At 42.2% G+C, this 12,521-nt stretch overlaps 1 protein-coding gene across 12 annotated transcripts in view; it reads right to left on the reverse strand.

Moving 5' to 3' along the window:
* Window positions 1–12,521, reverse strand: part of IL1RAPL2 (interleukin 1 receptor accessory protein like 2) — a 410,823-nt gene that overhangs the window by 321,986 nt on the left and 76,316 nt on the right. For 11 of the 12 annotated variants that reach the window (XM_085571059.1, XM_085571056.1, XM_085571055.1 and 8 more), the window contains one exon: window positions 6,955–7,055. In XM_085571059.1, the coding sequence (XP_085427185.1) occupies window positions 6,955–7,036 (82 nt within the window). In that variant the 5' untranslated portion in view covers window positions 7,037–7,055. Of the gene's footprint in view, window positions 1–6,954; window positions 7,056–12,521 lie in introns of those variants that run through there. The other variant, XM_085571065.1, reaches the window with a different exon arrangement.

Raw genomic sequence — 12,521 nt, forward strand, 5'->3', positions numbered from 1 at the left:
AGCACGAGGAGATGTTCCCAGGTGAGCAGGCATTCATCTCCAGGGCGAGCCAACATGCTGAGCTCAAAGAAAAGTCTGCAGCTGTATTATTCATACTTTCATTTGCACATTATGGAAGACAAACCTTCCAAAATTTTTTTCATGAACAAGATGAAAAACAAAACATGCCAGAAGAACTTTTCTTGTCCCTTGAGACAGTCAGTTTCAGAGTAAGGACACGAACCTAAGACACTCACCCTCAAGGTAAGCATGCTGAAATATTGAAATGAGCATCTCTTAAAATTTCTAATTAGGATATTAAAGAAAATAAAGCAAAGGCACCTTGATAAATCAGAGGGTTTTCCATTTGAAAAGCCCAGTTTTAGAGAGGTGAAAAAATCTCAGTCATGATGACATGTATTTTAGCAGTTCAGATATTATTAATGACCTTCTACCTGCTGAATCTAGATGTAGAACAGATATCCAAACAGCTGATGATAGAGATACCCATTGAAAAATTGGGAGATTAAAAATCTTTAACTGAAGAAATGGCATTTCTTTCATGCTTTGCTTATTTCTCCCTATCCTCTGAAGACCTTACCTTTGTGATTTACTTCAGCTTAAAACCATTTAACTGCATGAATTTATTTTATTCAAATACAAAAGGTTTCCCTTTTGGGAATGAATCTTGCTTTAATATTTAATATCAGCTCAATATTTTAATTGCTTAAATTATATATGAACTCATTTTAAATGTGTGCAATAGCTAAAAATCTGAGTTCTTAACTAAGTTCAAAATTTAAAGCTTGTCAAGTTGAGGCCACTAAAAAAAACCCCAAACTTCTAGCAGATTATTTATTTCCCTTCTTGTTCTGTGTACGTGTCCCTTCCTCTCCACCTGCACACAGACTGTAGAAATGCTGCCAGCTCTCTTCCAGACAGGGCTGTCCAGCTGCAATGCCACTTTTTGTCTAGAGGAGAAGAAACCAAGGCTGAGACCCCTGCAATGAGGTGCAACCAGAGGTTCTGAGCTGAGTTGCTGGTAGCTCCCCGAGACCTGACTGAGCAGGGGAGCCCAGCTCCTTGCTTCCCACTGATCCAAACGGAGCAGATGGAGAGCAGCCATGAACCCCTGAGCAGACACAGCTGATGCAGGAGAGGCTGTACTTTGCTGCACTGATGACAGCTCAGAGCAGAAGAGATTCTGACTCTGTTTGCTGGAGCTGTGAATAACTTCACATCTTCTGGGAAAAGTAAGAGATCAGCATGCACTGATGAGCGCTGCCAAACTCCTGTCTCCTCTGTCTGCACAGTATTTGCAGGCAGCAAAAGTCAAAAGCCTCTTTTGCATCCCTTGTATCTCAGACACGGGAGGGCTCGTGGCCATGAATTTTACATCAGGGTCAGAAGTCAGCTCTTCAGGCAGATGCAACTGCAAACTAAAGCAAATGGCAAGTGTGAGCACGCATCCAGCAGCTCCTCCGGCCCACTCCAGCTGGAGCAGTGGACTTCAGAGTTAGGCTCATCTAGAATATCCCACTCCAGGCATAAATCCATGAGTTATCTCTGAAGTACAAACACCTCCACTTCTGTGTATGCCGCAGTTTCTGTGGCCAAAGTGGTCAGGCAACACAGGAAGATTGATCTTCACAGAAGGGAGCAGACAGAAATCATAGGCACAAGCAGTGACAACTGCAGGAAAGTGAAGGTCTCTGAAACATCTATAGCAGACCAGAGTAAGTCAGCTGCATAACATTTAAAAGGCACAAAGTAACAAACCAATAGGTTTTAAATTAATGTATTAAAAGGCACTGCAATTTCAATGAGAATTTAAGACAATTTGGCTATGTCCATACACAGCAAGGCCCTGTGCCAAGTCAAGCCCTCTCCCTCCCAAGCCATTTGTGATAAAGTCAGATGCAGGTGGGGGGTGACAAGGTGGGTGGAGGATCAAGGATACAATTGCTCCTGTGGCATGAATGCCTTTTGGATGCTCCCAAGCTAAAGAGGGGGAGAAGGAAGGCTGGAATCCCACAGCAAATCCATCAGACAGAGGAGACTACATGACTCTGTAGCTTGGGGGATATAAGAAATCCTGTTGAATTCAGCTCAGCCTTCTCACCAAAAAGCACTCTGGGACAGGTGCAGCTGACAGTGGGGTGGGAGGTGGGTTCTGCAGCACAGGACAGGCTGCACAGCTGGGTGGGTTCTGTAGCTCAGGACAGGCTGCACAGCTGGGTGGGTTCTGCAGCACAGGACAGGCTGCACAGCTGGGTGGGTTCTGTGGCACAGGACAGGCTGCACAGCTGGGTGGGTTCTGCAGCACAGGACAGGCTGCACAGCTGGGTGGGTTCTGTAGCTCAGGACAGGCTGCACAGCTGGGTGGGTTCTGCAGCACAGGACAGGCTGCACAGCTGGGTGGGTTCTGCAGCACAGGACAGGCTGCACAGTTGGGTGGGTTCTGCAGCACAGGACAGGCTGCCTGTGAACAGGGAACCACGGGGCAGGCAGGCAGTGCCTGCTGCTCTTGGTTCAGCTTTCAACATCGAAAGGCCTGGTTTGTTGCAATAAATTATCTTCAGAGCAAGCAAGAAGGAGGTCTGTGTGTCCTTGTTCCCCATTGCTGCACCCTGCCAAACCTGAGCCAATGAAGCTGTGCTAACCTGCAGAAAGGCTCCTAAATGCCCTGCAGCCAGCAGTCTCACAGAAACCTTGGGGATGTCTGCCCCTGCTCCTCCACATAGGGCTGGCATGCCCTCCCAAGCTCTAGCATGCTCAGACAGGGTTTCAGCTCAGCAAATACAGTAAAAATAAATGTCATCAATTATTCACTAATGGAATTATGTCTAGTAAGTCAAATGGAACCTATAATCTGATAAATGTTTTGCTTTAAAAATGCAATGATTTTAAATTTTTATTATATTCCCTGCTATGATTATTTAAAGCACTATATATACAAAGACTTGGGGAAAAGAAGTCACTTAATCCGATTAAAAGGAAATCACCTATCAGCTGGGAACCTAGCAACTCTCACATCTTCAATTCATTTGTATAACCTCCACCTGAAAAATACCCTTCCTAGAATATTGCTAAAGCTGCAGTCCCCACATTTGCTGTTTGTTCAGTTTTACTTCTTAAAGCAGGCAAAAAGGATGACCCGCAGTTTTCAAAATGCTTCCTAATATTAAGAAATGCCTGTGAAACTTAAGTCAACATTACACTCACACAGATGCCTGAGGCAAACTATTCTGTTCCCACCACAAAGAGCAATCGTTTCTCTGTAGACATGACAGATTTCTTCTGGAGCACTGGGAAGTTGCTGCCTCTAAAGAAGAATCTGATGAGCATAATTAAATTAGCTCACCCATTTGAATTATTTTGGCACCACATCTCAAGTGAGAAGCAGCCAAATTTGTCTTGCTACAAGCTTCTGTGTCATTTTTGCGGCGTTGCAGGGTACTCTAAATCTATTTGCAGTCTTCATATGCATCCCTGCTTCTCTTTTCCAAATAGGAAATACAGACACCTAAATCTGTAACAAAGGGGAAGTAAAGGACACAAGAAAAATCTTTCAGCTCTGTTTTTCTATTCTCTTCAATGAGGATTGTTTCTTCACCAAACTACAGTTCTGTGCTTGCAGCTGGAGCACCATTTCATCACCTTCTGTTTAACATCTTAGATCTTCCACTCCTGACCTCTCTTTAATGACTCTTGCCTGTTCAGCCTCTGTTACTGCCTGCACTTGCTGTCTGGAGCTCTCATCCTCAACTTTCTCCCCTTGAGTGTTGCAGTATGCTGCAACTGGGCTCCTCGTGTCCAGGGAGGGTGCAGCTGCTGGCACCAAGCATGAACAAACGAGAGGGGTCTTTGTTTCAGAAAGCTCCAGAATCCATTTATTACCCCTGGGGAGGAGGGGAGGAATGGAGAAGAAAGACCAGGCAAAGGCAGGGTCATGGGGTTTTCATAGGGTATCACAGGGGTGGAGTTAGGGTTCAGATCAAGGGGGGAGTTATTAGCAACACAAGAGAGGGAAGATCAAATTTCTGTCTCTAAGGAACATAGGCATTCCACGCTTGGGCTTCTATTCCTTGACTTTGAAGGAGAATTTCTGCACCAGCCACTGAAGATGCTCTCCTTTCCTCTCTTTAAGGCAACCTATGAAGCCCTTCTGGACATTCTGACCCACTCTTGACTGCCTCGATTGAGTGATGCCTCTGTATAACCTGTCAACAACACCTCACCTTCTGCTTGCTCCTCTTCAGCTCTCTTTGGATCCTCCCTACCCCTTAAACAAGATACATTCCATTATGTGATATTTCATATATGCCAGTCAACTCCATAATTGCTTTTGTACTTGACACTAATCACAATTCTGGCCATTCATGCAATAATTCTATGTGTTGCTTAGAATAAAATGCCAGTCTACATAAGTCAGCAAAGACACCAAATTCGCTGGTTTATTGTTCTAGTAGCCCAAATCTGTCTTTATCATCAGTGTCAGCACCTTCCATGCACTGCTTCACACTGCTCTACATAACTGTCTGCACAAGTTCCCTTCTCTTTTTAAGGATGCTCATCAAACACAGACATCCCCACACCAACAGCCAGCAAGACCCAAGACTGCAATACCCACCCAGGCACTGCTGCAGAGATCCTGTCCACAGAGCATCTTGTGGGCCCTTCATCCACTCCCCTCACCTCAGCTCTCATCTACAGCTAAAACACTATTCCTGCTTCCAGACATTCTGCAGTTTAGCCTGCAGTGCAGCTGCCCACAAAGAACCATTACATTAATTTATCCTTTCCATTATCCTTCATCAAAACTTCAGTGAGGAAAAAAAAAAAAAAAACAAAAAACAAAAACCTGAAACTCTGAACTACAGCACCAGCATTTTAGAGCTTCTGTTACCCTATGGAAAATATGCTGACATTGTTTCTTTGCACATTTGCCCGTCTGCATCCACCCACTGTCCCTCATCTTCCACTAAAACTATACCAACAGGTAAAGTTCACAAGTCCCTGGAACATTTCTCTCTTCATAACATTTAGTAAAGCCCCAAGCAATCAAACAACAGTCCTTGAAATTTAAAGACCTTTCAGAAAAGGAGTCAAATTATTAGTTTTACTCCAAACGCTGATATCACAGGAACAGAAAATTATTTCACACACAATAGAGTGGAAAAAGTAAAAAAAAAGGAAATCAATAGTTTGGTCCATGCAGCAACCAGAGTGAATACTGAAGGTAAAAGCCAACTACATGATTATGTATTTGCAAAGAAACTATAATTTTACTTTTTGTGCATTTTTTCCTCTTCATCTTATTCTCAACACATACTGGCACAATCAAATGAAATGAAAAATAACCACCTATTGACTAGTGGGTTATATTTAGGAAGAGACAGCCTAAACATATTAAAGCATTTTTCCCAACTGTTCTGAACCTAAAACTGACACTGTCAACAGCGGCTATAACCACAAGAGTCAAAGTTCTGCAGAGTCAAAGATTTTAAAAATATAAAATCTAATTAAAGGTAAATTACCAGGTGAATGATGGTAGACCCATCAGAATGTCACTCCTACAGCTGTGTGCTCCTGGCAAAGGAATTGCACAGACCCTTGCTTGCAGCCAGGTGCTGTTGCCTGGCATCAGAGAAGAGAGGCTGTTCAGGTACACTGATTGTGGATCTCACAGAGGGTTTCCATCCAGGCCAGGGACAGCAGTTTTGAAGAACAGGAGCACCATCACCCATAGCAGAGTTTAGACCAAGACTGCACTGTAGCTAAACCCCAAAATCTCTGACTGCTCACAGCACAAACTGGGCTCTGGGCACAATAATCACAACAAAAGGCTACAGGCTAGTTCAGTTTAGAAACCTCCATTTACACTTTCCATGCCAGCAGAAAGAACTCAGCCCAGCATCTGGCAGTTCTCAGAGCCTGAGATGTGACATGTAATTCTTTCTAATAGATGGCCCAATAATTTTCTCCTCTGTTCTCAAGAAATGTAGAAATTAAACTTAACATAAACCACACCAACTGAAGCTAGTAATTTCTATTTGTAGCTGCAGTGCTGAAAAGACTGGAGACCTTGAGGACAGCAGGATCAGTGGAAGCCCTCACGCATACAAGCACAGCACACAAACAGTGTGGAAAAACAACATGCCATCAAAAGTTTCAGAGTGCAGCCTTTACCCTTACACACACACCAGGCTGCAGCAGACTGACACCACTGTGTAGCACTGCAGCTGACCTACTTGTCTGCCCACTGTCTCCTAAACTCACAGCTTCCTTGGGAAATAAAACAGACTCAGGAAATCACTCCTTTGAGAGGGCAAAGCTGCATGGAGCACACGTCACTCCAGGCTCAAGTGCAGATAACCATTGTCCAGAGGAGATGTCTACCCTGGAAGGAGACATTCTAATGCTTCTTTGAAGAGTTCTGTTACTACTAGAAGGTTTCAAAACCAGATGTAAACATAAACCAACTCCTACTCTCTTTCACTGACAGAATAATCAGAGATTATCAAATCAGGAGAGCCCTTCCCAGTTAACCCTATATATGATCACATATCAGGCCAACACAACGTTTTCAAAGATGATCTTTTAACATACAAAAAGGCATCCAGACCTAAAACTCACGACAGATCATATCCACAGTTAAGAAAATCTCTTAGCATGAGTAAAACAGCAGATGTTAGAACAATGCCAAAGTCATTATTACCTTTGTAATACCTCCAGTTGAGGTTTCAACCTGATCAACATTTCCTTTTTTTCATTTTTTTTTTTAAAAAAGAAAATATAAGGACACTTTCAGCTTTCATTTACTAAGCAAGCCATACCAATTATGACTTTTCTTCTTTTTGGCAGAACAGAACAAGTAGTATACATGCAAAACAAAATGCAACTATATAAAATGCTTGATTGCCTGAGCATGAGGTCCAGATCCAAAAGTAAAAATAATTTTCTGTGACTTACCAGAATTTCTCTTTGACACGAGCTTCAAATTCATGCTGACTGCAGTACAGATCACAAGAACCAAGAAAACAAGAGGCTTCATCTTTCACTTTCTGTGGCAGCTGAAATGCAAACATAGTACAAAGTCTGAATCACAGCTTTTCACTACAACAAAGCAACAGCTACAGTTAAACACTTCTCAAAGAACCACAACAGGGCAGTGGCTTAATGTAACAACTTCTCAGTTTATGTTCAGGCAGGAGTGGGAAAATATAACAGTTGAAAGTAACCATGTATGAATGATTTACCTCTTACTGTTACACAAAAGGGTTGGGTTTTTTTTAAATGACACCTCAAAAATATAATTTTGCTCTCAAAGGAAAAAAAAAAACACAAGATGTAACAGTTTATGAAGTAGTATGGGTCTAATCTGGCAGATTTTTTGTGTTAATTATTTTGTATGTTATTTTTGTATGTTATGGGAAAACCCTGAGGGTCATAATTAGCTTTGTCCCATACAAACAGGCCACACACTTTAAAAAAAAAATCGTATTATTCAGGAAAAGAGTAAGTTATTCACACAATCTCTCTTGGCAACCTTACTTTCCCATTAGTGGCATTGTAACAGCTCCTACAATGTATACAATTAATGCAGTTCCAGAAATTTCTCCTATACAATGAGGTAAAGGTGAACAAAACTCAGAAATCAATAATCAATAAGTCTCAGGAGTCTCACCTGTGAAGTTCACTACTTACTTTATATTATACACATTAAAAAGGAAAACGGGAAAATCTAGTTTCGAATTTTTAATTTTATATAATTACTGGAACTAATTCTGTTTTCATTTGCAACTACCAGGCTGAGAAAAGACAGCAAAAGCAAACTGAGGCTGCTTCTCTGCACTTAAAAACAGGTAGAAGAAATCTGAATTCATCAAAGCCCATCCCTGTCAAAGACAGATGCTTAATTATAAGCTAGAGTCCTCAAATACATGTTTAGCTTGAAGTCATGGACCTTTAAGTGGCCTGATATATTTAAACTCCATCTCCATATAAGACACAGACTTTAGATCAGGACCCTTATTATCAGATAAATCTGGCAGCCATCAAAATCACTGTGAAGGTATTATTTGCACCAAAAATTCAGCACACATTTCACAGCAGTCTCAATTAAGCAGAAATGCACAAAACTACCAGCATTAGCAGTCAAAAGTGAGGCCAGTGAAATGGAATCCTCCCATAAATGCTGTAACACCTCTGCCCACCCAGCTCGCTCAGAGATCCCAAACCCTCAATTCCAGGAGTAGCCCAGACCTCTCCAGCTCTGAGCATCTACCCAACATGACAAAAGCAGCAAGAAGTTAATGTCCTGCTGTTCACTGACACTCAATTTAATTTGAGTTTATTACATCAAATATTCTTCCCTTGTAATTTTATTACTGGTCTATTGTTGTATGAAGAAAATGTAAGTAACCCTGTGTAATCTTCTACACTACAGGAATTGTGCTGCTATTCAATTATTTCAAAATTACCACTTTAAACTGAAGTTCTCTTCCTCTCACCTTACTGTACTACAATCTGTAAACAGGCAGTGGATTTTTTTCCCTGCCTGAGTTCTGTGGCACTTGATGCCTATTGATTCCTCACAGTAACAATGCTGAGGCATTTTCAAGAAAAAATATGCACTGAAGGCTCTTGGACAGTGGTTAATGACAGAATAAGCATTCACTCTTCCTTGACCTCTCCCTGGAGTAACACAATCCTGAAACCAGTAAGACCGTCTTGACAAGAGGGCTTTTAAAAAAGTAATTGAACTAAATCTTTTGACAGATAATTGTAATGATGATGGTATGCTAGAATGATTTTCAAGTATAGCTTTGCAAATTAGTTTCTCCACTTTTTTCCCCTCAGTAATAACAGCTGAAATATGGAATTCCTAGTTCCTTTTTCATGTGGGTCTGTACATCTCCACCCCAAACAAGCTAGGCTGCATTAAATACATTTAAAAATTCAAAAAGTTCTGCCAATCAATATTAATGCTAGGCAGAACATAAAATTCTTGGTTCTGTCAGCATTGATAGGAGTTGGACTTTTTGAAGGCAGACAGTCTCTGTACCTCCACAGATCAGGAAAATAGAGCAGGAAAAGGGCAAGAAACCACAGTAACACTCAGTCATTCATAATCAAGTCCAAAGCCTCAGTTTGTCACATCTGACACAACTCCACCGAGGTTGGCATGAAAACACAATCAGAGTCTGGGCTGTCACCTCCACCAGGGCAGAGATTCCAGCAGGAAGGGGGATCAGGCACTCCAGTGTGACCAGTGGGTCAGCTGGGGTCTGTCCTAGGACAGCAGCCAGCCACACAACCAGGCTGTTCACACTGCCCTAGCCATGCTGACTTTTTAAACATTCAGGTTAACAAAGAACACAAGATACAAAATAAGCTGTATTTCCCCCAGAAGAACATCCAAGAACCAGAAGAAGAAAGGCTGTACTAGTTCAAGACTAAGTTTCTAAATGTGCTCAGGAGATGTCTGAAGCTGAGTGTGCCAAGACTCTCAGCATGTCCCCAGCAGGACTGGTCTCAGAGCCTTGCACTCACCTGGCAGGCAGTGGGATGGAGCACAGCAGCCAGCCCTGTGCTGGGCTTCTGGGCATGAATGTCCAGAGGATGCCTATGGTCTGATGGAGAACACGAACAAACTGTGCCACCTTGGCAAAACACAAGCTGGACTAAACCAGCCAGAGTTCAATGCCACCTCCCTGCAAGCAGGGGCTGGTTTTGCTATTTGACAAAACTTTCCCCTCACAGGCACTGAGCAGCATTTCCCTGGATACGCTTCATAAGAGGGGAACCAAGTTCATGCCATTCCCAGAAGACATCTTACTCAATAAGGACATAGAAATACCAATTGCAGCCAACTTGCCTCAAATCACTGAAAGGAGGGAAGAGAGACACAAAATTGAAGTGCTTGTTGACAAAGGTGAAAAAAATCAGTAGTCCAAGCCCTGCTGTGACCAGACAGGTTGTATTTGAATCCAAGAAAGTAAAGGGAGGTTGCTGCTATCAGAGGGAGAAGCATAGGAGAAGCAAGGTGTGACAACCTAATTCTTCATCATTGAGCTGCCAATAATGTCTCTCCTTCCCTCTCCACCCCTTTTGTGCTACAGACCTGATTTCAGGCAACTGTCACAGTGTCCTGTAAGCACCCAAACTACAAGGGGTCCAGGCTGAAATGCAGCACAACAAAAACCACCATGATTCCCATATGCTGCCTAATCTCTTTTGAAAAACTTATTTCTTCCACCCAAATCCTCAGGAAACAGAGCTTGGGAAACTGTTCTCATTTCCTTCATGTACTGCCTGCTGTCTTTCCAGCACCCCCTTCAGCTAGTGTGGCTTCTGAGACTCAAAGGAACTTCAAGTGACAAGATTAGAAGGAGGCACTTAGAAATGGGAAGAAAATCAGAGCATTAATATTTTGCACAAATTCCAGCACAGAGCTCCCCAAGTTCATGCTTTAAATATAACTTAGCTTTACTCTAATTTGTACCACCAGCTTTGTTTATGCAGTGCTCCTTTTTGAAAGAAAACAAGAAAGGAAAAGCAGTGCATGTGCACTCAGGCCCACGTCTGTGCACAGCTGAGATTTGCTGATGTTCCACGAGGCTCTGTAGGTTCTGGTTTCTCCACAGAAGCTGTGATGCAGAAGGCACTCATTAAAAACAGCAACCCACCTCTTTAGTGATTTCCAATTGTCAGGTTTTGTTGCTCAGATATCTCACAAAAATAAATTACTGTTTTCACCCCAAAAGGATGAAATGGCAACAGTAATTTTTCCATTGTTTTTACAGTAGGCTGGATGGTGAATCCTGTTCATTTCTTTTTGAACCATTTCCCTAGCCCGCTTTTTAAGGCTTTAAATTTTAATATGAACTCACTCTCGTGTCTCCTCTTTTGCCAACATACTGCATTGAGCTGTTTATTACTAAAAGATTTTCAACCTATATAATATGTTGGTTGGAAGAAATCCACAATGGGCACCAGTTCCTTTTCGTTGATACATCAAACATAAAGAAAAAATACTCAAGATCAGAGATAAAATACTCAAGATCAGAGATGCATTCTAGCTCAAATAATGTCTCTTCAGCTCTACTTGATATGGGTCATGCAGTGTTCTTCGCTCTGCTGCTCAATGAGCATCAAAGAATATTTCATTTTGCCTAATTCATCGTGCATCTTCACCATCATAACCAGCCACTTAAGTTGTCTAAACACACAAGGAGCATTAATTCTACAAGGCAGTGTGCATTCAGCATTTGTCTTGCAGGATTTAATTCTCCACTGGACCTCTCAGGTCCTTAACTAAACCCACATCTGCCTAATTCTCCTTGTTCAGGTGAAACTTAAAAAGAAATTTTAAAATGAGGAGTCCTAGGGTGATTTTATGATGACACTTTATTCCCTAATCATCTGCTTTATGCCCAGAAATGGCTGCTGTATCTTACAGACAAACCCAGGCTGGGGCTCTGGTCAAACTCTCTATCCAGTGCTCCAGACAGCATGTCCTGGGGACCCTACATTGTTCCTTTTGTCAGATTAGTTTTTGCTAGATTGAAACCAAAAGCTTTTTCCCCTTCCCTTACAGCCTGGAGGCTGTACTGGAAATCCTTTTGACAACTTTTTGGTTTTGGCTGGGGTTTTTCCCTTGAATTGTTTTTGGCTTGGCTTTTCTTTTCGGCCCCTTGAGGAGCCAGTGGGACTGCCCAGAACCTGAGACCTCAGAGGAGCTGAACCAACACGAGAAAGGACATAAAAATCCACCAACTTTGGCTGTGAGGAGGAGACCCACACCAGAAATCCAGCAAGTTCCCAGCTGCTGTGAGCCCTTTTCTCCTCCCTTCCCAAAGACAAAGGAGGGCAGCCTCATCTTTGCCTCTCAGCCACATGGAGAGGCAGGGCTGAGGTCTAAGGTTCCATTTTTTTCCCTGTTCTTTGCAGGTATCTTGCTTTGTTAAGAAACAGTTTTACTTTTTTCACTTCCATCCCCTGGTATCCATTTCTCTCATTGGCAGAAGAAAAGGGAGTTATTGAAGTCCTTTCTCTTTAGACAAAGTGCTCATTCCAGAGCATTTTCTCCTAAAATTCATCTCTAAAACTGAGACATGTGGGAAATAGGGTGTGCCTGCTCAACACAGTGCTTGTGTTACACAAACGAAGTAAAGAGCAACAAAGAGACAACATCTAAATTGTCTGGGATTATTACTGGCTCAGCAGTGTATCACCCAAATGACAGTAACAAAACAAGGAAAAAGCAAGGTCTTGTCCTGACAAAGCAAAGGGAACCCACAGCTAAATACTGACAAGGTTATAATACTTATCTGTGATGATTCCCCTAAAGGCTGAAATGTCTGGGTGTAAAAGTAAAGGAATAGAAACCTAAAACTCACAGATCTTCTGTGATGTGAAAGGAATAAACTCAGAATCTTACCAGTTATTTCAGAAGAAAAAAACAGCATCACCCTGTGGGTGCTAACATGCAGGTTTTGTTTGAAAATATTTTAATGTTTCCACTAAAAGGTTAA

This window comes from Lonchura striata, chromosome 4A (genome assembly GCF_050655825.1).
Source record: "Lonchura striata isolate lonStrDom1 chromosome 4A, ASM5065582v1, whole genome shotgun sequence".
NCBI lineage: Eukaryota > Metazoa > Chordata > Aves > Passeriformes > Estrildidae > Lonchura > Lonchura striata.